Genomic DNA, 25618 nt, shown 5'->3' with positions numbered 1-25618 from the left:
TGCAGTCCTGTTAGGTGTTTAGGAGCATGGAACCAGACAAAGGCTGTAAGTGACTGGGGAGAAGATGCAGTTGATCCTCAGTCTCAGCTGATATGCATAAAAGGAAGACAAATGCTTGACTCAAGGGATACAAAATAGTGTGGTCCTGCTTACATCTTAGAAGAGGTAGGATGTTTTGTTGGAGTCTGGTTCATGCCCCCAGACAGGGGAAGAGCTCTGTTTACTCTGAAAGGTAGCTATGGACATCATTCCATTCCCCCACAACAATCTGGTACTGGAGGATATGGGCTAGCAGACTAAGTAACCCTACAATCTGATGCAGCAAGCCAGCCCTCGGATCCCAGCCTTGATGGAATGTTGCACTAAAGCATTTTATAGGCCAGACTACATGAGCGACCAGTCTAAAGAGGTAACAGAAGATGCTTTTATTCCAAAACGTGAAGTATAAATCTACAGACTTAGCAAATCATTTTTTCAAACCCATGAATAAGTTACTCTGCAGGCACACTTTCCTTTATCTGCTCCAAGATCTAACCATTTCTTAAAAACAAAATCAAGAATCATCAGATTTAAACTAAAAGAAGTTACCACTCATCCTGTAAATGGAAAAATTTAGGACTGAACTTTTCCATGGTCATCTTCCAGCACAGGGATAGTTCCTAACAGGCATGGAAGAAGATCTGCAGGACACTTCTGGGAGGTTGTTCAGTAACCCAGACTGCTAGTAATGAATTAGGAACATCATTTCTAGGGAGAAATCCTCGTGGAGCACCTTCTGTGTTGGAAAAGGGGCTGCCATCAGTGGAAGTCAGAGACTGGAGATTCTGCAAAGACAGAAGGAGTGTTCACAGTATTCAAGTTCTGTGAGGAACTCCTCATTTACACAATTTAACTTTTCTAGTTCTTTCCCTTCCTCCGTGCAGTTAATGAAGACCTGTTCGGAATAGAACATTGCTTCTTCAATGGAGTCCTGAGCTTATTTATGACATCACCCTGCTGCTAGATGCATCTCTAAGAGACAAGTTACATGACAAATCAAGGTCTGAACAAATATTAGATTCTTTGTAGCTTTTCCTTAAATGTAGGATTTATGCCAGAACACCCATTTCTAGCCAGCTTTCCAATCCCCAAACACAGGGTCAGAATTCAAAATGATCTGGACAAGTTGGAGAAATGGTCTGAGGTAAACAGGATGAAGTTCAATAAAGATAAATGCAAAGTGCTCCACTTAGGAAGGAACAATCAGTTTCACACATACAGAATGGGAAGAGACTGTCTAGGAAGGAGTATGGCAGAAAGAGATCTAGGGGTCATAGTGGACCACAAGCTTAATATGAGTCAACAGTGTGATACTGTTGCAAAAAAGCAAACATGATTCTGGGATGCATTAACAGGTGTGTTGTAAACAAGACACGAGAAGTCATTCTTCCGCTTTACTCTGCGCTGGTTAGGCCTCAACTGGAGTATTGTGTCCAGTTCTGGGCACCGCATTTCAAGAAAGATGTGGAGAAATTGGAGAGGGTCCAGAGAAGAGCAACAAGAATGATTAAAGGTCTTGAGAACATGACCTATGAAGGAAGGCTGAAGGAATTGGGTTTGTTTAGTTTGGAAAAGAGAAGACTGAGAGGGGACATGATAGCAGTTTTCAGGTATCTAAAAGGGTGTCATCAGGAGGAGGGAGAAAACTTGTTCACCTTAGCCTCCAATGATAGAACAAGAAGCAATGGGCTTAAACTGCAGCAAGGGAGATTTAGGTTGGACATTAGGAAAAAGTTCCTAACTGTCAGGGTAGTTAAACACTGGAATAGATTGCCTAGGGAAGTTGTGGAATCTCCATCTCTGGAGATATTTAAGAGTAGGTTAGATAAATGTCTATCAGGGATGGTTTAGACAGTATTTGGTCCTGCCATGAGGGCAGGGGACTGGACTCAATGACCTCTCGAGGTCCCTTCCAGTCCTAGAGTCTATGAGTCTATGAGCTACTCAGTGAAAACATGCAAGGCCTCAGGTTGTTGAGGAAATCCAGTGCTCTTTTCACAAAGCAGGGATTCCCATCCTTGTTAAGAGTGGCGAAGCAGGAGAATTTCCCCTTCCTAAAAAAAGCCTTCCAAGTTTAGAGGAGACAGAAGAGACAGACACTCTCCTCCAGCCCCTTTTAGAGTGCAGGATCTCCTGCAAAATCAGAGGGCTACAGCTCAGTGGCAAGTCTTGAAGGAAGTGGTTGTTAGCTAGGGCACAAAATAGATGGCTAACTTCAGACCATCTACCCCGCTAGTGAAAATAACTACATTGCTTTTACAAAGCACAAGCAAGACCCTTCCAATCCATCTGAACTATACACAAGGCATTTGAACAAAATGTTTCTATAAAACCCACCCAGTACCCCCCACCCACGTTCCCCCTTACTCACCCCATGGTTCAGGACATGAAAGTCCTCACACTTCCCCTGATGACCGCTCTGCAAATGGGGCATCGTCTCAGGCTGGGGGCACATTCTGCACACACCACCAAGTGGCCACAAGGAACGAATACAATGGACACATCTTTGTCCATGCACACTTTGCACATCCTCTCCTCCTGCAGCCGTCGCAGCTGCTCCTCCGTACTCAGTGGAGGCTCTGCTGAAAGAGACACACTGAAGTTTTATTACAGAGCAGTGTTATCTGGACTTTTTTTGAAAGGATCTTTCTGTTCCATAGTTCAAGAGCTGGATTTAGGGCCATAGTTTTCCCTCCTTGTTTTGTTCAAATTTGTGACCATAACAATGGCCAGGACAAACCCTTGCTATTCCAGTCCTGGGCCCCTCAGAGTTTGTCCACAGGTGGTGGGTTTGAGATTCGAACAGTGGGGGAAGAGAGGATACAGTTAGTGAACTATGATGTATGGGGAATCCATGGTAAGCACTCTTTTGGGTGTATTAATCTTGCCTAACACAATAGACCCTATTCCCTGAATGGGGCCTGGGAGGTGCTACCACATTCTGAATAATAAGAGGAAATTATTTTGCAATTTAACTGTTACATGGGAGGTAATGAGCCTTAGTATTTCCTGCTGTAGAGTCTGTTGTGGTCCAGCCCAGGCAGATTTTACCACCTCACCTGATTCTTTTGAGCACTCAGCCTGTGTCTCTCGTCTCTGTCCTGGCATACCTGTCTCTCTCTCCGTACACTCTATAGAAATCAGAAGGAATGAAGATGGCATTAATGCTCCCATGCTTAAAAATATTTTTAAAAAAAAGCCACAAGAAAAAACCACACACACCACACACAAAGTGGGGTCCTCTGCTGGGATTTCAGTGATGTCAGTTCAAGCGGGCCTTCTTGCTAGATGAAAATGGTTCTCTTTAGGAGGCTGCTAACCCTGCATACTCAGGCTAGGATCGGACAGCAAAGCTGGTTTCTCTGATTCTCATAGCAACATCAAGACTTGTTGATGAATCGCAAGTTAGATAATCCAGCTCCGATGAGTCCCGTCCCCCCAAACAAGTGGGCACAAAATTCTGATTTGAGTGTTTTTCTAAACAGAAAGATTTCTATTTCATAAAAAGGCTATTTTTGGTCAGAAAGATTGCAGCCAGCATTGTAGCATGTTAGAGGTAGACAGGAGTGATGGAGAGCAGCATTTGTTCTTTCCTATGTAGAACTGCAGTTATAGGGTGAGGAGGTACTAACCCTAGAAAACTTCCTTTAACAATTGCCTGTGTCCTCGCAGTTAAACCTAGAAGTCATGTTATTAGCACATTTCTACACCCCCTCCCCAACTGCTCCTTGAATCAGACAGAGCTGGAATTGCCTTCTTGAATCATCCAGTTTAAATAGCAGGCACAAAAGGAATCCATTTCTGGATTTGCTTCAATGTCAGCACTGGGTATAAGCCTAAGTCTTAATGCAGTACCACAGCTTTTAAAGCAAGATGTAATGGAGAAATATTGAAAAGCAGCTAGACTCCAGGTTGCTGGGAGACCGCTAATGTAACAGATGTTCCAATAACTAGAGACTCTGCAGACTCTTCTACAACTGAACCACTTTCCTCAGTATCACAGGGCTGCGAAGCTAAGGAAGCATTATTGCATTTCATTCTAGTCTAGGATGAGACAGTGTAGACCCAAGAGATAGCGTCACTGAAGTGCTAAAACTTCAGCGACCACCAGAGGAGGAGGTGGGATGTGATTAGATTGATCAGTGAGGTTTAAGAGGCTAAATTGCCATACCTCTTTCTTCTGCACTGCTGCTCTCTTCCCCATCTACCTGAAGCAGATCCAAGACCAGTTCCGACACAGATAAGTAGCAGGTGCCAGTCAGCAGGTGTCTACTCTGGACCAAGCTCATCACCAAGCTGTGGTCAAAGCCCATCTGCAGGACATTCTGCACTATGGAAGACTGATCCAGAGGAGGAGATGACAATTCCCGATTCCCCATAGAATCTGTAAAGCACAGGGAGGAGAGACTTTACAAAAAAGAGGGAGAGCTTAACAGGCAACTGTAAATCTCTCCCCTCTGATCCAATCCATCCCATTCAGGAAAAGGCCTTTCCATGAGAATCTGAAATAAAATACCTAAGTAAGTGATCCCATCCCAAAAGTGTAGGCTCTTCAAAAGATCCTCCTTATAGGACAGGCAGATCAGATGGCTGAACACTTCTCCAACTCAGTAAGGGAACCTTCTATTAAGATGTATGAAAACCAGGTTGCAGCTACTTAACAGTTGGCTTCAGTTTCTCAGCAATATTCTACCCCAAAATACTTGCAGACAATTGTGAATGAAGTTATGCCCCCAAGCTCCTTTTGTTCTCAGTTAACTAGTTTGAACCCTAAAGCATTCCCTTGGACTTCAAACCCATTGACTACTCCTGGGGAGAATTCTGCACCACTGCACATGTGCAGTATCCATGTCCTCCACAGATTTCTTTGCTTCCCTGCAGGAAAATGACTCACAGAGAAGCAAAGGAAAGCTGCGAGAGCAGTCACACACCACTCCCTAGCAGTGCAGGTACATAGTTTTAGGCACCTGGGGCAGCCAGCAGAGAGGTAAATCAGCACAGAGCTGGTGACATCTCAGCCAGTGGCCTTGTTCCTGAGCCAGGATCAGCTGGTAGTTCCAGCTGGGCTGGAGGCAGGAGAAGATACGATTTCCTCTTCCCTTGCTAGGAGTTGCTGGGGCTGTGTCAGACCCACCCCTTGAAACTACTGCTGCAGGACAATGGGAGCAGCTGGAAGTGGCAGCCAGTAAGTCTCTCGGCCCGCACCGCTTCCAGCAGCTCCCACTGGCCTGAAGCTGTGATCCGTGACCAGTGGGAGCCGTGATCAGCCAGACCTGTGGACGGGGCAGGTAAACACACCAGGCTGGCCCACCAGGGGCTTTCCCTACACAAGCGGCGACCTCTATTTGAGAAACCCTGCTGTAAACGGTAGCTTTCTTCCCTTAGTCCTTAAACTTAGAATGCAGTGGCTTTTGTATCCCCAACTTCCAAAAGGTCTCTCTGTGTTGAAGATCTAGCCCCAACCACCATTTCCAGAAACAGCTGTCTTTAAACTCTCCTCCATATCAACCTCAAAAAGGCACCCAAGAACCACTCAAGCTCCTCTACTGGAGGATCTACGTACTTTTAAAATATCTTCGTTGTGAGTTCTGAGGACACAGGCAATATTATCACTAGCAATGGAGGGGCCTACAGAAATTGAGTTGAGCACCCAAGATTCTGAATGCTAACCAGGTCTCTCTTGTCTTCAAAATTGGTTGCTCAAGAAACTAGACTTAACTGATTTTAGTTCAGTGGCCATTCTGAGAAGTTTAAAAAAAAATAATTTGGGGTGAGATGAAACATTTTGTAGGAAACAAAATTTAGTCAGTTTGAATAATTGGAAAGTAGTTTGAATAAAAAAAATTGAAGCTTTTATATTTAATAGCATCAAAATGAAGTGTTCTGATTTTTTCAGAAGTTGAGGGCTTCCCACCCCCCCAACCAAGACAAATTGGTAAATTCAACACAAGTTTGCTAAAATGTTTTTACCAACCTGAATCTGCATTTTTTGGCAAAAGAAAGCTTTGGCTGAAAAGTAACATCCAGCTTTAGCAGGCACTTTCAACAGCAGAGCTCACCTTGGTTTCAGGTCCGAGAGGAAGTTTCTTAGTAATAATTATGGAAGCTATTTCACATCAAAATGCAAGCCTCTCAGAAAAGGATTCCGCCTGCAAACTCTAGAATATGCGGAAGCCAGAGCAATAGATCTGCAGCACTTTCATCAAAAAGGCAAGACAATATGCATTTCCACACATACCTTGGGGTACAGGGGGATCTTGTTCAGCCCGTTGCCAGGAGCCTCCCTGAACACATCATAAGACACAAAACAGTCACAGGAGGGAAGTGTCTCCTCAAACCTTTCCCCACTCCACTGCACAAATTAAAAAAACTCACTGGAGCGTTGAAGTCAGAGTCCTGAACACTGCTAACAAAGTCTCTGCCCCTTGACTGCAGCAAAAACTCACACCTGCAGAGAAAAAGGCAAATACCCAGTGAAGGACAACAGACCTTGTCTGAACTTCAGCATCATGAGAGTGGTACTAAGCTCCTAATGAAACAAGGTGTATATACCAACATCTCTACATACAAAGCGCAAACGTCATTCTTGCCACAGTGGACAGGCCCTCCCTGCTGTAAAAAAATCTTACTGGTCAAGCAGAAAGAATGGTGGTTTGAGGCTCCTGATCTCCCCAGAACAGGTCATACTTCATTTTAGGCCTGTGAGATTGGCTTTTGCAATTGAGCCTTTCAGACAGATTGGATCATGGGGAAAACGGGTTTGTGGCCTCACCTATAAGAGCCACCACAGCAGGATTAGGTGTATGACATCCTGCCATTTACATATGAAGACCAATACAAGTGGAATACAAGGGCTGCTCCGATTCCGGTAAGAGACAAGGGCAGTGTTAAAGTTACCATGAAGCAGTGGTAATAGAGATTGACCCACAGATCACGGTCCATAAACTCTATAGACATAGGGGTCTGAATTCCGCAGCTCAGGCCAAGTTCTAGTGTGTGATTTTGATTGAAAAGCATTAGACTTGTAGACACAGGTCATGTAGATTTGTACAATGCCTAACCCAACAGCTCTCCACTTGGTTGTAGCCTTTAGGGGCTACAATAATAAAAGTGTACAATGATTATCATCACCACCACTTGAATTAGGGAGAGAAGATTGCAACAGTAACAATGCAGCTTATTAAGATGGGAGCTTCTGGGGTAGTTCTCAGGAACTATCAAGAGACTGACCTCACTAAAATTCCTGCTTTGACCACAAGCTGTTTCAGGATATAGTTTTTATGATGCAACTAGGACATAAGCCACCAGATTCATTTCATGTAGGCTTATCAGCTAGTAGCAGTCTTTGTTCGCTATTGAGCTGGTTGGATTTGAACAGAGATAGACAGCTCTACATGCTAATAATCCAGTTAAATCTCACCTGGGGCATGAGGTTTGACGGTGGAGCAAGGTCCATTCAGCATAAAACTGACTAATGATGTGGGAGGGATAGATCAGTGGTTTGAGCAATGGCCTGCTAAACCCAGGATTGTGAGTTCAATCCTTGAAAGGGCCACTTAGGGATCTGGGGCAAAAATTGGTCCTGCTAGTGAAGGCAGGTGGCTGAACTCAATGACCTTTCAAGGTCCCTTCCAGTTCTAGGAGATTAGTATATCTCCAATTCTTTTTGTATCTTGGCCCCCAACAAGCATTAGTATACCATGAATTACCTTGGAAACCATTTGGCATGTTCCCTCCAGGGGTCATCTCCAAGCTCCCAGTTCCTTAAGCTGCCATCACAGTAAAAACACCTCACAGTGTCACCTTGACCTGAAAGGAGCATTAAGAGAAGATTGGATGTTAGGTACACGAGCAGCTAGTTACACTAACCCACAGGCAGTTTGATGTTGCTACCAGGAGAGCCTGGGGAGGTACAGTACGTTTAATTGTTGGCCTGCTATGGTACCAGACCAAACTGTTGAGCACACATCACAATTGTCACAGGACTCTGGCTCACTACTTCTGCAGCTTGCCCCTGTTCAGAGACAGGGAATCAAGTTAGAGCACTGGTTCAAAATTTGAGTTCTAGCTGGCTTGCCTAAGTTGCACCAATCAATTATTGGGATTCCAGTGTTGGGTCAATGAACATTTCAGGTGGAAACTTCATGGATTCTCTGTGCATCCCCTTTGTGGGCTCATATATCCCAAGTATACCTTATATGTCCCCTCCCACTGCACACAGCTACCCCCTCCTGTTTTTTCATCCAGCAAACTGCTCCCCCATAAAGATGGCCAACTGGGGGTCCATGAAATTGGTTTACACCACTCCCCCTCATAATAGGAGGCCTCATTATAAAGATCCCAAGCCATCCAGCCCAGGGAGGAAACTGGGCAAGAGATTCAGCAGGTTTAACAATATCAGCATGCCTGCTACAGGGCATGATTTTGAATAAAGCTATATATCAAGTTACACCTTCCCACTCAGCAAGTTGCACCTGGGTCCCACTAAAAAGAGAATTTCTGGGAGTGGATAGGCCTTCCACTCGTAAGTTGGACCCTTTAAGGAGTTTCAGTACAGCTGTTCCAAAACACTGGGCATTCAGAAGTCCTTGAATGCTCTAGAACAGGGAACTATGAGGATCAGATGACTGGCAATGCTCTATAATTGCCCCATCTAAGCGACCTCTGGTTTTGCCATGTTGTTGAATTGTTTCCTGATGGATCCCCATTCTCAGTATTATGTTTTCAACAGCTGGTCTGCAGGTAAAAAATAAATTCCAAAACAAATCTGACAAAGGGTTCCAACTACAACCTCTGCCTTCTGGTTTATTCTGTTTTCCTGAGCTGGTTGTTCTTTTGTCAGTAGTGTTTGGCTCTAGAGCATACATAACTATAATTCCAGAAAAGCTATGAGCTAGTACACGGTGGAGATTTCACATCTGGTTGCTCAGTTCAGGACTAGTAATAAGAGATACCTCCTCACACCATTTCTTTTGAAGTACACTGCAAAGCCTTCTCAAGGAACTCAATGAGAGTCATTTAGGCTATGTTAGTATTCATGTGTATTTAATATATAGTAAACAAGAAATACTGCACATGTAGTTAGACTATAGAAGAGAATAACGTGTCTAGTGCTACATTAAGAATTTTAGTTCCACAGAGGGATTCTATCAATGCTATAAACAGAACAGCAGCTCACTGGGTCAACCCCTAAAGAACTATAGGTGAAATACAGGTTGTGGAAGGCACGGAGGTACAAATGCAGTGCTTGCATGCATAGAGAAATTAGATTAACTGTCACAAAACAAACTAAGGAATTTTAGACACTGTCTTCATAAGCACGTGCAGCTATAGTTCGTGGATGTTATGAACAGATTGTGTGTGGGGAGCTCACACATTTCAGCCAGAAAAACCTGAGTTCTTACACTGGGGACACTCCATGAGTAGGAGTTTTCAGACCAAGACAGGAACAGCAAAGACAATGAAGATTTAAAATTTTAGCATTAGAGTTCAAAACAACAGTTTTCAAAGTGATTCCTCAGATGAAAAGTCCCAAACTCAAATTTCCATTCATGACTCAGAATTACAGGCAGTTAGAGAGCTAGACAGAGCCTAAGAGAGACTTCTCTATCCAAGAGCATGAAACTAGCTGGGATCCACAGAGCCCAAAACAGCTTCTGAACAGGGGACACCTACAGACAGATGAGGGTCTTCCTTTTTCAGGAATAAGTATAAAAACTCCAAGCTGTCCCCTCCATAACACATTCTACTTCACTTCTACTTGAACTGTTTGAAGGTCATAACTCACGTTAGACTTCACATTTTAGCCAAGTGCTCAGATACCAAAGAGTGTGGTACAAACGGGGTACATAGCAAGTCAACAGTCATGTCTCCTCATTGCTGTTACCATTATCTTCATTTGTCTGTCACGCCCCTTGTTGCACCTGGTCAAACTTAAAATAAGTTCCTCAGAGCAGACACTTTCCACTACAGGTTTGTGCCAAACCTGACCCAACAGTGGGGAAGTGAGAGTCTTTTTGATCTGTGTTTACACAGCACAATGAGGTCATCGGTCCATGCCCAGGGCTCCTATGCAATACCACATTACCAAGAAGAAGAAACTCCCAATCCCAGCTGAGGCTGCTACATTAAAAATAAGAAGTGTAAATGCACCTGGAAAGCCCCAAAGCCAAGTTACCAAACGATGGAGTTTGACCTTCCAGGACACTCTAGTCAGAAAGGAGTGTGCTCTAACTAGGCTCCCCACGGTGGTGGCTTTTGCAATCTAGGCTTTAACTGTACCCCAGTGCTGTGAGAATGTTGTGCAGCGGATAAGCGGTGTCTGAATCTCATTTCTCTGCTGTTCAGGATGGTCCAGTTAAGGAGAACTCTGTGGTCCCTCACACCTAGAAGAGGAGAGTCAAGTTGTGGCTCTACCGGAGAGAGCTTCATGGTGTGGCTGGCACCAATCCCGACTGCTTCTGTACCACAGCATATGGATGCAGTATTAAAAAACCTTAAACAGGACACACCATACAGCTCTACAGTTGCACACAGAGGGAGGCTTTCCCTACTGTATGTACCTGTATATAGCCTTGGCAGAATTAAATGTTTTTATATAATTTGTGTTAATTAAAATTAAAGGTTTTCAAACTGTGGGATATGCCCCCCCAGGAGGGCAGATGAACATTGGGGGGTGAGGAAGACGGGACCAAGCAGTGACATTAGCCCCACGTGGCACAGGTCAGGGAAGGCGCACCACCTCCACCCTCTACTCACTCAGCAGGCCACCTGGCCCGTGGATCAGTGTCAACACGCACCGCGGCCCCACGCTGATTTCTGCTCCTGGCAGCCTCCACCCCCAGAGACCATTATACTCAACTTCCCCCACCCTGTAAACCTGAGGGGAGGGGGGACACCAAACATTGTAACTCAAAAGAGGGGCTCAGCTCAAAAAGTTGAAAACCACTGATTTAATTTTTCACTGAGAGAGATATCCTGGGGGCAGGGGGGAAATGTCAGATTTAAACAGCAGATGTTGAGATTCAGAAACGTTAAAGATTTATAGCTATTAAAAGGCAAGTTGTCAACTTTACATGTCAATATATGGAGTAAAATATCCTTAACATCAAACTCTAATAAGTTTCAAGCAACTGTTTGCCTCTCTGTAAATTTATCATCAATGGAAATACTTTTTGTCAGCTTCACAGCACGTGCACAAACTGATGTGTATCGACATTTACTGATAAAGCTCTAGTCCTGCCATGCATACCTGTATAGAAGAACCCTGCTCTGGCCAGTTGCTCAGGATACAGCTCTGTGTACGGTGGCCAGCTCTGGAAAGTGGCTAGTCGCATCGCCTCTGTTTCCATCTCCGGGTATTCTGGTTGACTGGGCAGGGCTGCTTCTTCCACATCCATCCTCTGTAGGAGGCTGAGAATCTGACCATCCACATAGTCCAAGATCTCCAGAAAGGGGAGCATCTGCTGGTTGCCAACATCTTCACCACAGATGAACTTACAGGTAGGAAAAAATTTTTGGTGCTCTCGCATGGGTTGATCCTCAGCCTCCCAGCTCCTCAAGATACCACCACAGCAGAAGCACTGCACTCGGTCGCCAGGACCCAGGAAGAAAAAGCCAGCCTTAGCCAGGTCTGTGGCAGAGACAGGTGAGCTTTCTGGCCACTGCCGGAAAGTCCTCAGTCTCTTCTCCTCGCTCCGCATGCTGGTCTTAGACAGCTGAAAATGCCTTTGCCCAGACCTGATCTCCTCTGGGGAAAAGCTGTTCTCCATGTCCCAGCACTGAGAGAGGGGAAAAAATATATATATATTGGACAATCCCTCAGTGAGGAGCTGTATTCCTGATGTCAGGCAGCACTCAGACTGCCAGTCTGCATTCACATCCCCACAGCTCAGCCTGCCACATGTTCTAGAAAGCTCGTGGTCTCAATAAAGCCAAGCGTGTTCCTGAATTGCAGCCAAACCAGAGATCCAGATTGTCTATGACCTGCTGCTGCTTTTTCCTGCCCCTTTTCCTCTATCCCCACTAGTGCCTGGAGGGAAGAGACCAGCAGTTTTTCCCTTCCAGTCTCTCAAGTCACAGGGAAGCTGAAGTGGTTTGCAGGAAAAGCAAAAATAAGGCAAAGCTTATTCAATGCACTTGGACAAAGTCGCTCCAGCTTTCAGTCTGAGTGTTCACTGCTTAGATCAGTCACCTCTCTAGCCTTCAACAAAAGTATAAAAAAGGATTTAAATTCCTCCGTTTGCTTTTCTAGAGACATGTTCAACAAGCCAGAAGCCTACACAGAATAGTCAAGACCCAAGCAAATGTTTCCTCGTGTTATCCCTTTTATAACCAAACACGCCTCCAGTTACACAGGTCGCATATTCGATTAGCAGGCTTCTCTTCTCATGATGGGTAACATTTAGTATTCGTTAGTATGGCAGTCTGTGGCCTGAAGCTGAATCAGCAGCTTGTGACTGATCATGCCTACCCATCCCATTTCACAGTACACCCCACCACTGCTGCAGAACCACTACAGAAGTAGCCCAAAATGTTGAGGCCAACTTTCCTATATTGGTTTCCCCAAGTCACAGTTAATGGTGGTAGTGGTTTGCTACCTATATCGAAAGGAAGAAATTAAAGAAGCTATATTACTTGATTATACAAGCCTCCTTCCCCACCACTCAAACTGAAGTAATATTCCTCAGATATTTGTAATCAGTTCTGCGAGGTTACCACCACTTCTGTATTGCCAGCAAAAGTAGATGCAAAAAGGCTCTGGGCCTAAATCTTCTCTCGCTTACACAGGTAAGAATCAGGAGTGATTCCACTAAAGGTAAATGAAATACTCAAGAGTAGGAGACTCCATATACTAGGCAAACAGCAGTTATTGATAGAGCCTTTTAATATAAATGCACCTAAGAAAACCCAGTCAGAGTCTAGGTCATCAGTTCTGTTCATGATGAGGAAGTATTGACCATCTGCTAGCTATTAATGGACTTTTGTGGTATAAGTGGACAGGGGCGGCTCCAGGCACCAGCATGCCAAGCGCATGCCTGGGGTGGCAAGCCACAGGAGGCGCTCTGCCGGTCGCTGCGAGGGCGGCAGGCAGGTTGCCTTCAGAGGCACGCCTGTGGAGGGTCCGCTGGTCCCGCAGCTTCGGCGGACCTCCGCAGGCGTGCCGCCGAATCCACAGGACCAGGGACCTCCCGCAGGCAAGCCACCGAAGGCAGCCTGCCTGCCATGCTTGGGGCGGCAAAATAACTAGAGCTGCCCCTGTAAGTGGATAGTTCTCAGTACAGTGCACAGGCACCCATATATTAACAAGATAAAATAAATGGAGCTATTATTTAACAAGAGTCAGAGCATTCTAAATACATTTGCTATCAAGATAGGGCCAACCATCACCTTGCCCACTTTACTGCACGGTGCACCTCTTTCCCTTAGGGAGCTTTTGGTAGCCTGAAGGGAATTGTACAGCACCTAACACCGTGGTTCTCACAGCGACTCCCTTCACCTAGCAAGCCTCTGAGTGTGACACACCCCCTTATAAATTAAAAACACTTGTTTATATATTTAACACCATTCTAAAAGCTGGAGGCAAAGCAGGGTTTGGGGTGGAGGCTGTCAGTTCACAACCTCTCATGTAATAACCTCACAACCCCAAGAGGTCCCAACCCCAGTTTGAGAACCCCTGACCTAGCACATTGTAGGCCCATTCTTTACTATTAGTACCTTATTCACAGAGAGGCCAGTGACAGAGGTGATATGGAGTCCTAGCTACCCTAGTAAAAGTCCCGCCAGAAAAGGGTTGCAGTACATTGGTGGGTGTGGAGAAGCTTACTCTGGCATTGCCTTTGAGATACATGTCCCACAAGTGACAGATTGAAATCACCATTACTAGAAGTCCATTATTTCATGGGCCCTCACTGACAGACAGCCCCAGCTGCTCAATGGAGCCTGCTAACCTGCACCTCTCCCCCACAGAAAGCAAGGCAGAAAAAAAAACAAAACATTATTAGCAAGACAGCTAGAATTTCCTTCCATAGCCATAGCTGGACAAACCTAAGTGGAGGAGAGAAAGGCACTGAATGCCCATGCTAAAAATAAAGGGTGTTTGTGCTGAATACACTGAAGCAGTTGTTTGAGAACTGGTGTAAAAGAAATCCATATAAAATTGCTAGAGTCAGTGAGACAGGGGATTTGCAGTGCAGTGAAGGTAAAGGTACTTGAAGTCTGCTTTAACCTACACACCAGATTTCACTCTCAGGTCTCCGAAGAGCTTCAGAGCGACTTGCTTGTTTGGGGCAGTTCTGCAACTCCAGCACTATTTCAGCCCTGGGCTCTGCCAAAGCAAAAGTCATAGTTAATGTCAAACAGTAGCAGTCATTGTTCTCTGCAGGGAGCCATCACCAGTGATAATCACTTACTGAACCATACACTGGAACAAATTTACCCAGTTGGGGCAGGGGAGAAAGAGGAGGGTTATTTCATCTAACACTCAATAGCAGAGCTAGACTTCTTCAGTGAGGGGGGGCACCAGGCAGTTAGTATGCTGGAGTGGTTTTCTTGGGGGAAGTGGGGTTGAGTTGGTTTTAAACTAGGACAAGTAAGAGATATCATCTAGTTCATGCCTCCCTGGTCATAAATCACAGCCACTCACCCCTTCCTCCTTCCCTCCCCCAACCAAAGCCCCTATTTATTTGCTTATGTTGAAATAATCTATTGATTCTGCTAGGGACTCTTTAGACAGGAGCCTTCATAGCAGCTGAATTCTCCAAGACCAGACTGAGATGGAAAGAAGTCACAGAAGTGAAAGCCAGTATTTCCACCACCCAATGCACTTTCCTGGGGAATCAGAAACATAGATTAAGCCCCCTGCATCATCATCCTCAAAGTCCTTACTCAACTCTGGGCCATTAAAAGCTAAGGCTAGACACCCATTCATTAGCAGTCCCATTTCAAAGGGAGAATCTAGTCAGAATCCAGATGCCTCCCACCAATTCTACTCAGCAAAATATTGATCAAACGAACATAACTAACCAGCTACTAATCTGCAGCCTATGGAGCACTTCTAAGATCCAAGACCCTCCTAGAGAAGCTAGTTTGTCTCCCCAACCCTATTTAAAGCTTCCAGGGCCCATTGCCTTGTGCTGTGACTGAGACAGGTCAGCTTTGTTTCTCTTTTTTCTAGATCATTGCAGCTGCCATTCTGGAGGGTGTGGTAGACCTTGCAAGACCTGAGTGATTTCACCTGCTGGGGAAGTGCCTATTGCTGCTTTCCTCTGATTGGTCGTTCTACCTTTCATCTCCATTCACTCCCCCTGGGAGAGGAAGGGCCCATGTGAACATTCAGCCATGTCTCCTACTAGTCTTTCAGTAAGTAACTGTTCAGGCAGCCAGAGCAGACCTCATCCCCCTGTTGCTGTTTGTGATACTCCCTCTACATACCCACAGTTGTCATCCCTCCTTCTCCCGCCCCTGAAATCCCCCACTGAAAGTGGTAGCTGAACAGCAGGCTCAGAGATTCTCTGTGGAGAAGAATGTAGTGAGGGATGCTTAACGTTGTGTGCTGGAGGATTTCTTGGAGATTCACTTTTAGCCCCCACAGCACCCTGGAGACCAATTAGGAGCTAGCAGACCTGCTGCAGCATCCCAGTATTATATTTCTGTATAAAAATGCAAAAAGCCATTGAAAAATTTAGAAAAGCATAAATAATTACCTGAATAATCGTACAAATTGATTAGCACCAGCAAATATTTATACTGTGGTAGCATCCTAGGGTCCCCAGCCTGACTTGGGCCACATTGTGTTGGGAGCTGTACCTACACCTTGATTATGGCCCTGATCCTGCAAACAGTAAAGCACCTGCTTTGATGGGACTACTTGTGTATGTAAAGTTAGGTAAGGATTTGCAAGATTCAGGCCACTCTGTGCCTCCATCTGTAAAATGGGAATAATAACATTTTCCTTCATCATAGGAGATGTCGTGAGGATAAATTCATTGGGACATCATTATCATTTACACTATGCCCCCCCGTGGACTGCTCTGGGGCCCTAAAGTGGATGTAAATTACATTTACATTCATTTTAAGGCCACTTCACACTGCTAGAGTGGTGCAAAAGGTGTAATGTAACTAGGAAACCGGCCCATTAATATCTGTGAGTGGCTCACATGCTTTAGTGATTGGGGTAGAACTTGTATTTCAAAACCATTTTGTCAGGAGATTCTGGACTGCTACCTGCTGGGACAGTGTGAGAAATTTGGGAACATCAAACCTTGGTGGCAGTGTAACTGTGTAGCTTTATACACTGTGTACATGCAGTTCACATTGTAGTGCTGCTACTTCTTTGGATTGCCACGATTCTGAAACTAATAGTTTCTCTTTCTTTTAATATCTGTTGGTATCATCTCATATTTTGCACTTTTCTGTTGCGTCCTCATCCGTTTTGTGCTGCCTTCTCATTTTCAACCAAATGTATTGGAAAATAAACACATGATGGGATCCATAAAGAGAGGAGGATTTGCTCAAAGAGGTTTGAATTGTTTGTTTCAGCTATGTTTTTGCAGAAGAGAATGATCTTTAGCTTCCACAGCATCCCTGAAGTTTGAACACTCTCTCTATCGTTCTTTGTCCTGGAATGATTTTAAAGTGGGTCGTGAATGGAACAGGGATTTGAAAACTCGTATCTCCCCTGCCACATTTTCCATTTGGAAAAACAGAACGTGCTACCACTCATCTTAAAGAAGAAACCTGTTGGATCATGCACTGCCCCTAATTAACCAAAATCCCCTTCTCCAAACAAGACTATAAAACAATTGTGTGTTTTTAAAATTAAAATGTCAGCATGATCATCTGAGGTGGTAACTTTGTCTTACTTTTTTAAAAATGTGCTGTAATTAAAATCTTGAAGGTGAAACCTGACATGCTACAAACAGTAGAGGGCAGTGCTTATTTACAGTATTGTTCTGAGAATCCTGTTGTGGATGGATGTGGGTTTTTTTATTTTTTTTAATCCTTCCTGAGTACATACACAATTGCCCATTAACTTCTGCTTCGCTGGTCCTATCCCTTACAAGTATATATAGATTTTGCAGAACATACATTAAAAACCTAAGACACCTGAAAAAGCCACTTGGACAAATTCCCAGTTACAAGGGATATTTTGGGGAGCTATTAGTGAGTCCTAGCAAGGTGTCTGTTAAATAATAATGATGATGAATACTGGTTTGCTTTTATGAAGCATCTTTCAGTCAAGGATCTTAAAGTGCCTGGGGAGAGTTGCTAAGTATTATTATCTCTATTTTGCAGAGGGGGAAGTTGCAGAACAGTAAAGTTAAGTAACTTAAACCAAGCTCATGCAGCAGGTTGGGCAGAGTCAAGTGCAGGTCCCGGTCTCCTGATGTTTAGGCCTCGGCATTAATTATCAGGCCTGTTAAAAAGGAGGGAGCTGTAGAAGGCATCAAATGAACTAAGAGTTGGAATGTAAGGGCCTTAAGATGAGGTAGCTTTTAATGCCAATGCTTGCTGTAATAAAACCTCCTTAATTCTGTCTTAGCAATGTAAACACCCAATGATTTCCTTATCCCAAACCTGACAGTCACAGCCCACATTTCAGTCAAGATTTAATCACAGAGAAGTCTCATATTATTGAGACTTCATTACTTTTACAAAATAAGTTGCAGTGAATTTATCAGGTAGTCTAAAAAGTATTAATAGTAATAATTAAAATTAAACCCCAGTTGCCCTAATATGGAGGAAAAGGCTTGCAATTCCCTCTTCTTTTGTTTTTTTTTTTAACTCTTGTGCATGTTCACTTGATGATTCAGCCATGATTCGGGAAGACTCTTTCTCATCAGCCATAGAGTCAATCTCTCCTGTTGGAGCTGTTCCACTTTGTGGAAATAGTTAAATAATCACTGTGCCAGAGAGAGAGAGACCATGGGTATGTCTACACTGCAATAGAACACCTGGACTAGGGTGACCAGATGTCCCAATTTTATAGGGACAGTCTTGATTTTTGGGTCTTTTTCTTATACAAGCTCCTATTACCCCCCACCCCCTGTCCCAATATTTCACATTTGCTGTCTGGTCACCCTACCTGGGACTGACCTGGGTCAACTGATTTGGGCTCACAGGACTATACAATTGCTCCGGCACCCTCCCCCTTTGAGGGGTCTCAAAGCTTGGGCCCAAAAGGCTGCACTGAGTTTTATTGCTCCACAGCCCTAGCCTGAGTCAGCTTAGCCGGGCCAGGTACAGGTGTTTTACTGCAGTGTGGATATACCCTGACTCTGTAGCTGAATAAGTAGGTCACCTGGGAGATACAGCTTTGAGTCCCTACTTTGACTCAGGCAGAGCAGGGGCTTAAAGCTGGGTCTCTCACATGCCAGGTGAATGCCCCAACCACTGGAATATTCTGGGGTCTCTCACTCACTCCTTCCCCTCCCCCACCCAAAAAAATCAAAAGGTTTTTGTTCCTATGCGGAAAGAAAACCAATGTTGAAATCTCAGGCGAACACCCTAATCACTGGACTATCAGCAATTCTGTCTCTGTCTCGTTTTGACCAGAAATTCTGACCTGGTCCTGAGAAACCTTCCTGACGAGATTTTCGTTGAAACTGAGACATTTTTGCAAAACCAAGTTTTGATTTTGACAATAGAATTTTCCAGAGGAAAAGCATCTTACTGAAAAATGCCTGACTAGCTCTGTTCATGAGGGTAAAGATCTGTGGTTGGGGAGGGGACATAATGGGGAAGCCTTTTTGTACAACTTCCAGCTAGGCTGGGACAATGTGGTAGGGTGATGAAATCTGGGGTCTTAGAAGCAGGAGCGCTGGTTATATCTGCTTCATAAAAGCTCCCTCTCCCTCCCCCTTGCCATTTATGACTGTCACTTTCCTGCCCATTGGTCTCATCCACATTAATGTCCTTAAGCTCCCTTCAGTTCTGAATGACCAGCTGGTTGTCATCCTGGAGCAGAACAACACCCTGGCTCTCTGTGCCCTTGGGAGCTGATGACACCACCTCTCCTTCATCAGTAAAATCTTTGATGGTGCCTGTCTGTTGCAGCTCCTGTTGGAGCCTGCCAGCCAGTGCTGATGGACCGAAAAGCATCACTGTCTGACAGGAAATTCCAAGGCATTCATGCAAGAGTCCACTGTGAAAAGACAGTGCCTTCCAGCCCAGTGAATAGTAACAAGGTGTGCTGAGAAATGACTGTACGTACAGATAGTGGCCACAGAGTCACTTCTTCAAGCTGGGGGCAAAAATGCCTAGCTTTAATTTCTATTCAGCCTGCAAAGACTTTTCTTTTTTTGGTCCCATCACAATGCATGTTGATACATGTGCAGAACACTTCTCCTTCCCCATCAGCGTTTACCAGTCAGGGCTTTCCACCTGCTCAAGGTCTTCCCACAGTCTGATCATTCATCATTATTTTTAATTCGTCACTGGATTTTTCAATAATAAAAAATAAGCAAAGCCAACACATACCCAACAATTAATAATAAACCCATTGCCCATCCACAGATCTCAAAGACGGTTACAAACATTAACTAATTAAGCCTGCCAAACACCACTGTGAAGTGGGTATATATTATTATAAACATTGTATACATGGGTAAGCTAAAGTACAGAGGTGTGGTTATGTAACTTACCAAAGAGTCCTGACTCTCGGTCCCTTACCATAAGGCTGCCTCCTGAATATTCTATCAAACTTAGGTGGTTCTATAACCTAACCATGATAGTACTAACTGAACACCTCACAATCTTTGAGGTATTTTTTCTGTTGTAATATTTACAATAGCATTGATGCGGCATGCAGTGTTAGCAAAGGGAGTTACTCAGACTCCAGTATGATTAGCTGTTAGGCCACACCTGGAGAACAGAGTCTCTATTAAAGGAGAAGTTTGAAAAGCTCAGCAGATATCTGAACTCCTGATACAGGAAATGCCCTCAGCCTCCTATTGTGATTTTGAAGAACAGGAAACTAACATGCTTAGTCCCAATGAATAGTGTAGACCCAATAATAATAGTATACAAAAAAGCTTACAATCACCAAATATGCTTAGAATTCAAATAGAAGAGGAAGTGTGACCAGATGCCTATCAAACTGCAATTGCAGACAGCATCTTGTTGAACTGTAAAGAATTATAGTATGAGTCCTGGCCTTCCACTTCATTTTATGGGAAGAAAGCTGGTCAAATCCCTCACAAGGAGTGGAGAGAAATTTGGGGCACGAAGGGACTTGCTATACTTGCTTAATTTTTCTACTGTGAGAAAACTACTCATAATAGTAATGTTAATTACGTATATAAGTGTTTGCAGGTCAAGTCCTCATTTGCTAAAAGAACCTTTTCATAAAAACGGTCATACTGGGTCAGACCAAAGGTCTATTTAGCCCAGTAACCTGTCTTCCGACAGTGGCCAATTGCCAGGTGCCCCAGAGGGAATGAACAGAACAGGGAATCATCAAGTGATCCATCCCCTGTCCCCCATTCCCAGCTTCTGGCAACAGAGGCTATGGCAGCGGTGGGCAAACTTTTTGGCCCGAGGGCCACATCTGGGTGGGGAAATTGCATGCATGGCCATGAATATAGGGCTGAGGCAGGGGGTTGGGGTGCAGGGAGGGGTGCGGTGTGCAGGAGGGGGCTCAGGGATAGGGGTTGGGGTGCGGTGTGCAGGAGGGGGCTCAGGGATAGGGGTTGGGGTGCGGGGTGCTGAAGGGGGCTCAGGGCAGGGGGTTGGGGTAAAAAAGGGGTGTGCTGGGGGCTCAAGGCAGAGGTTTGGAGTGTGGGAGGGGGTGCGGTGTGTGGGAGGGGTGTGGTGTGCAGGAGAGGGCTCAGGGCAAGGGGTTGGGGTGGCAGGATGCTGAAAGGGGCTTAGGCCAGGGTTGAGGTGCAGGAGGGGAGTGGGGTGCAGGAGTTGGCTCAGGCAGGGGGTCCTCTTTTCCAAGCTGAAAAGTCACAGTCTGATTAATCTCTCCTCATACGGAAGCCATTCCATACCCCTCATCATTTTTGTTGTCCTTTCTGAACCTTTTCCAATTCCAATATATCTTTTTTGAGATGGGGCGACCACATCTGCATGCAGTATTCAAGATGTGGGAGTACCATGGATTTATATAGAGGCAATATATTTTCTGTCTCATTTTTTTCCCCTTTCTTAATGAGTCCCAACATTCTGTTTGCTTTTTTTGACTGCTGCTGTGGATGTTTTCAGAGAGCTTTCCACATGACTCCAAGATCTCTTTGTGGAGTGGTAGTTCCTGGCATTCCTGTAGTATATTCCCCACTTGAGTTATTAACGTCAATTTGTGACATCCTAAATGTTACAACTGCACCCAATTGTGAGGTTTCATCCTCAGGTTCAGAACTTCATAAGCAGCAACGACTACAGGAACCAGTGAGCTGTAAAGAATAGCTCTCCAATATGTAGCAGAGCAGCTCAATTACTTTTGTAAGAAACTGTAATGAAAAATGGTCCTTTTTTAAAAATGACGAATTTCCATTGAAAAAAAATTGTTTTTATTTTCTGATTTTTTTTCACAAAAAGCAAAAATTATTTGGTTTTCAAAACTGAAAAAAGGGTTTTTTTTTGTTTTTTCTTCTTTTTTGCCCTTACTCCTCCCCCATCCCCTCCATTTTGCCACTGGAAATGGGGAGAAGGAAAAGGAGAGACAAATCAAAAAATGACCATTATTTGGGTGTTTCACCACCAAAATCTGAACATTTTGAAATTTTTCATGAAAAATTTCAACCTTCTCACCCCCCAAAATTCAGATGTTTTTTCTATAAAATATACTTACCACTTTACAACCAGCTCTAAGATAATGAGAGAAACAACACACAGAAAAAGACACGTTACAGAAGAGATACTGAAAGTTATCAAAAAAAATCCAATTAGGTGCCAGATACTATTCTAACACCAAAAAGCCTTTAGGGGATAAGGAGTGACAGAATGCTGGACACATTTAGTTCCAGAAGTTTTCACGGCAGTTGAGACTTGGGCAACTGGGAATGGTAGTTAGGAATAGCAATTGGGACTGCCATTTGGGAATGACAGTTGGACAGGGAAGGGAAGGTTGGGAATTGGGCAGCTGGGAATGACCCTCTCTCCCTCGCTGCCCCCTCTGAGCTGGATCATGCTGACTTCTGCAAGGAGAAAAATTAACAAGATTCCTTGTGATCTCCCTCCTTCCTCGTTATTTCCTCCTCTTTGTCTTTCCCCTCCTAACAATCGCTTACTTCTCTCTGCCTTTGACACTCGGGTTTCTCACCTGCTGTGTTTCTCCCCCATCAGTCCCTTGAGCTGGTAGAGAGATTGGAGGAATCGGAGTGGAAATTGTGTCTTTAAAAATAATTTAATACAGATCCACAAATATTAGAATATCTTCATCATAAATGTATAGTTATCACATGGTGTCACCACTTTTGAATAATTACCACATCCCTGGAATGTTTCTCATCCTTCACTCCATCTTGATGCAGTTTTTGTCTGTGGCTATTTAATCGTAGTTGCAGAACTGGGCATTTTGAAAAGGGCAACTTGGGGAACTCTGCAACTGGGGTGTCAGTTAAAACTGGGCAGTTGGTGAGGAAAAGAAGAAAACTGCAGAGAGTGTAGTGAAAGCAGAAGAACTCCCTAGGAAGCTGGAGACAGGGAAGAGTCAGGGCTGAGAAGTTAACATAGACAGCTTGTAGACTGTGTGAGAAAAAACTATCTTGGGGAAGCAAATGAGAGAGGAAGTGTGGGGGGGGGGGGGGGCAAAACCTAAACAAAAAACTAAAGCCAAAGGAGAAAACCAACTGCAAGCAGGGAGCAAGTTGAGAGCACAGAAAGAAAATTACAGACTGAGAAATCCACCAAAATGGATGAAAGAGTTCCTGGCTACCTCTCCTCACTTAAAGTGGAGGGGATGGGTGATGACATGTCTTTTCTTTCAATACAAAGATAAAGGGCTGGATTGCATCTGCACAGGGCTGGCTGCACAAAGAAGAAGACAGCAAGGGTGAAATCCTGGCCAAACTGATGTTAGAAATTGATGCCAACAGGGCCAGGAGTTCACTCACTGAATCTTTCCCTCTGCCCTGCTGAGGGGCTGACCCTAATCACAGTCTTTGTGCTCCCTGACCACAGGAACTGCTCTAGGCCAGTGGTTCCCAAACTTGTTCTGCAGCTTGTGCACGGAAAGCCCCTGGTGGGCCGGGCCGGTTTGTTTACCTTCCCATCCCGGCAGGTCCGGCCAATTGCAGCTCCAGTGGCCGCGGTTCGCTGCTCCAGGCCAATGGGAGCTGCTGGAAGCGGCGCTGGCTGAGGGACGTACTGGCTGCCACTTCCAGCAGCTCCTATTGGCCTGGACCAGAGAACTGTGGCCACTGGGAGCTGCGATCGGCCAAACCTGCGGACGGGACAGGTAAACAATCCGGGCCCGGTCCACCAGGGTTTTCCCTGCACAAGTGGCAGAACAAGTTTTGGGGAACCACTGCTCTAGGCTATATTGCCAGCTGCAGCTTGAGCCTCCCCAAAGAGAGTGAGAAGAGTGAGGTTGGGATACAGTGTCTTAATGCCACAAACAGACTGTAAAACTCTGGGCTCCATTCTTCCCTACGCAGGAACAATCCTTCCAGAGGTAAAGTACCCCTGGCCCAATCGCTCCCCTTAGCTCCTGGACAGCATGGCTTCTTCAAGAATTGTGCATTCAGCAATCCTTACATGCAGAGATGAAAGTAAGCTGGTACGGTACGGTATGGCGTACTGGCAAGAGCTGGTATTCTGTGCCAGACTGGACCAGCTCTCTCTGGCGGTGATTTAAAGGACCCAGGGCTCCAGCCACTGTGGGGAGCCCTGGGCCCTTTAAATTCCCGCCTGATCCTGGCTGCCAGAGTCCAGGGGCCCCAGCAGCCAGGCTCTGGCAGGGATTTAAAGGGCCTAGGGCTCCCCGGGTGGCAGGGCTTGGGATGTGATTTAAAGGGCTTGGGGCTTCGCGGCGGCCAGAGCCCCAGGCCCTTTAATTCGTCCCTGAGCCCCAGGGCTCCCAGCTGCCTCAGCAGCTGTAGCTCCGGGGTGATTTAAAGGGCCTCAAGCTCCCAGCCACAGCCAGAGCCCCAGGGCCTTTAAATCTTCAAAGACCCCGCCTCTTCTGGTTGAGGCCACGCCTCTTCCGGTTGAGGCCACGCCCCCTCTCAAGACTCGGGTGTACCAGTAAGTCCTTTAAGTTACTTTCACCCTTGCTTACATGGGTCCTCCCTCAAGGGGATGGAGGTTCCCAACTGCAGAAGGAGATGTGGTAACTTACTATGTATTAGCCTGTAGATTCAGGGCAGTGGAAGAATCTGAGGGTGCTTGTCTGACCCCTTTCCCTGCCCCTTACAATCCATGGAGGTGCTCTGTCTTTGGGTCCCATGGTACAGTTTCAATGGATCTGAAGTTGGGACAATTGTACTACAATGAAACAATTCTGTAATGTGATGTGCAGATTTTGAGTGGCAGCTGTGAGTTGTTAGTAGAAGAAGGAACTTTATGCCCTCCATCCATAGTTAAATCAGTGGCTCTTTAAAGCGATTGTTGTAAAAGATAGCCAGCCAAGAGAAAAATCCATTCTTGTTTTCTATTTTGCTCTCTTCTGTTTTCACCTAAAACACATGGCACAGCTACTCCAAACAACATTTGTTTAAACAAAAGTACCTGATAACATTCTTTCTTTTTTAAGCTGCCATCAGCTGGTGACTAATGTGAGTGCTACCATTCATCCATTCTGTTAAAGAAGGATTTGTCAGGCATTATTATCAATCTAACAGAGATCATCCTGCTTTCTAACTGATAGAATATCAGCTAACAAGGACACAGAACTGCCAGTTTTCCAGTTAAACCATGCTATAGCTTGGAACTTGTTTATTTTTTATGGAGACATGCCCAGCTGCCTGAATGGCATTTGGGTGACTAGCAAAGAGGGGCATTCTTGTGTTACTTAGGTTAGCAACCTATTTCTCCCCATCAGGACCAGCTCTAGGCACCAGCAAACCAAGCACGTGCGATGCTCCCCATGTAAATAAATTGACTCTAACTCAAGAGATAACTGATAGTGGGCATGATAGATAAGGAAGAAAGAGAAGGTAAGACAGAAGACCAATGAGAAAGACATCTGACAGAATGTGAAGAAGCTGAGCTGGAACATGGATGACATTGTCCTCAGAAGCATGACAAAGATGGACTATCCTTATAATGTAATGGAAACTAGCAGATGGTAAGAACAACAACTGAGCTACCAGTGATAAAGCTGGAGAGATGGAGTGGGTATCTTCAGAAAACCTTAGTGGTCATACACTATCCAGCTATGCATCTTTTGCTGCAGCACCATGATGAGGGGCTCGCTGCCTTGGAATGAACAGCAAGTGGGTTTGATGATGATTACTTGATAAAGTCGACAGGCCATGCTCTTTGTATGATATTGGGTCCCTCCCCCGCATTCACAGAACAGCATGGCAATGACATGAAAACAGGAGGAAAAAAGGGAAAATGACATCTAGCATTTGTTGGTGTCTGCCTTTATTTCTGGAATCAAATTTGAAAATTTGAGGCTTGGCTGTAGTAG

At 44.9% G+C, this 25618-nt stretch overlaps 2 protein-coding genes across 6 annotated transcripts in view; one reads left to right on the top strand and one right to left on the bottom strand.

The window, feature by feature from the left end:
- The window catches only part of NKAIN4 (sodium/potassium transporting ATPase interacting 4), a 123855-nt gene that overhangs the window by 84870 nt on the left and 13367 nt on the right, over positions 1–25618 (top strand). The window lies entirely within an intron of this gene.
- On the bottom strand, positions 773–11810 carry LOC127031623 (baculoviral IAP repeat-containing protein 7-like). The gene is made up of 8 exons (XM_050918699.1): positions 11291–11810; positions 7749–7848; positions 6415–6487; positions 6278–6323; positions 4211–4423; positions 3099–3170; positions 2411–2621; positions 773–824 (listed from the first exon to the last, which is right to left on the bottom strand). The coding sequence occupies exons 1-7, from the start codon at positions 11808–11810 to the stop codon at positions 2419–2421; spliced, it is 1227 nt and encodes a 408-aa protein (XP_050774656.1). The 3' UTR covers positions 773–824; positions 2411–2418.

The sequence above is a fragment of the Gopherus flavomarginatus genome, chromosome 11 (assembly GCF_025201925.1).
Source record: "Gopherus flavomarginatus isolate rGopFla2 chromosome 11, rGopFla2.mat.asm, whole genome shotgun sequence".
In the NCBI taxonomy this organism is placed as follows: domain Eukaryota; kingdom Metazoa; phylum Chordata; order Testudines; family Testudinidae; genus Gopherus; species Gopherus flavomarginatus.
Note: the sequence above shows the minus strand (reverse complement) of the source record. Positions and strands in the feature narration are given on the sequence as shown.

What these genes read in the sequence shown, in the direction of transcription:
- LOC127031623 (XM_050918699.1), bottom strand. Translation starts at nt 11,810, where the DNA reads ATGGAGAACAGCTTTTCCCCAGAGGAGATCAGGTCTGGGCAAAGGCAT. An exon ending in AGATCCCCCTGTACCCCAAG is followed by an intron (nt 4,424 to 6,277) that starts GTATGTGTGGAA and finishes TGTGCTTTACAG; the next exon opens with ATTCTATGGGGAATCGGGAA. An exon ending in CAGCAGTGCAGAAGAAAGAG is followed by an intron (nt 3,171 to 4,210) that starts GTATGGCAATTT and finishes TGATTTCTATAG; the next exon opens with AGTGTACGGAGAGAGAGACA.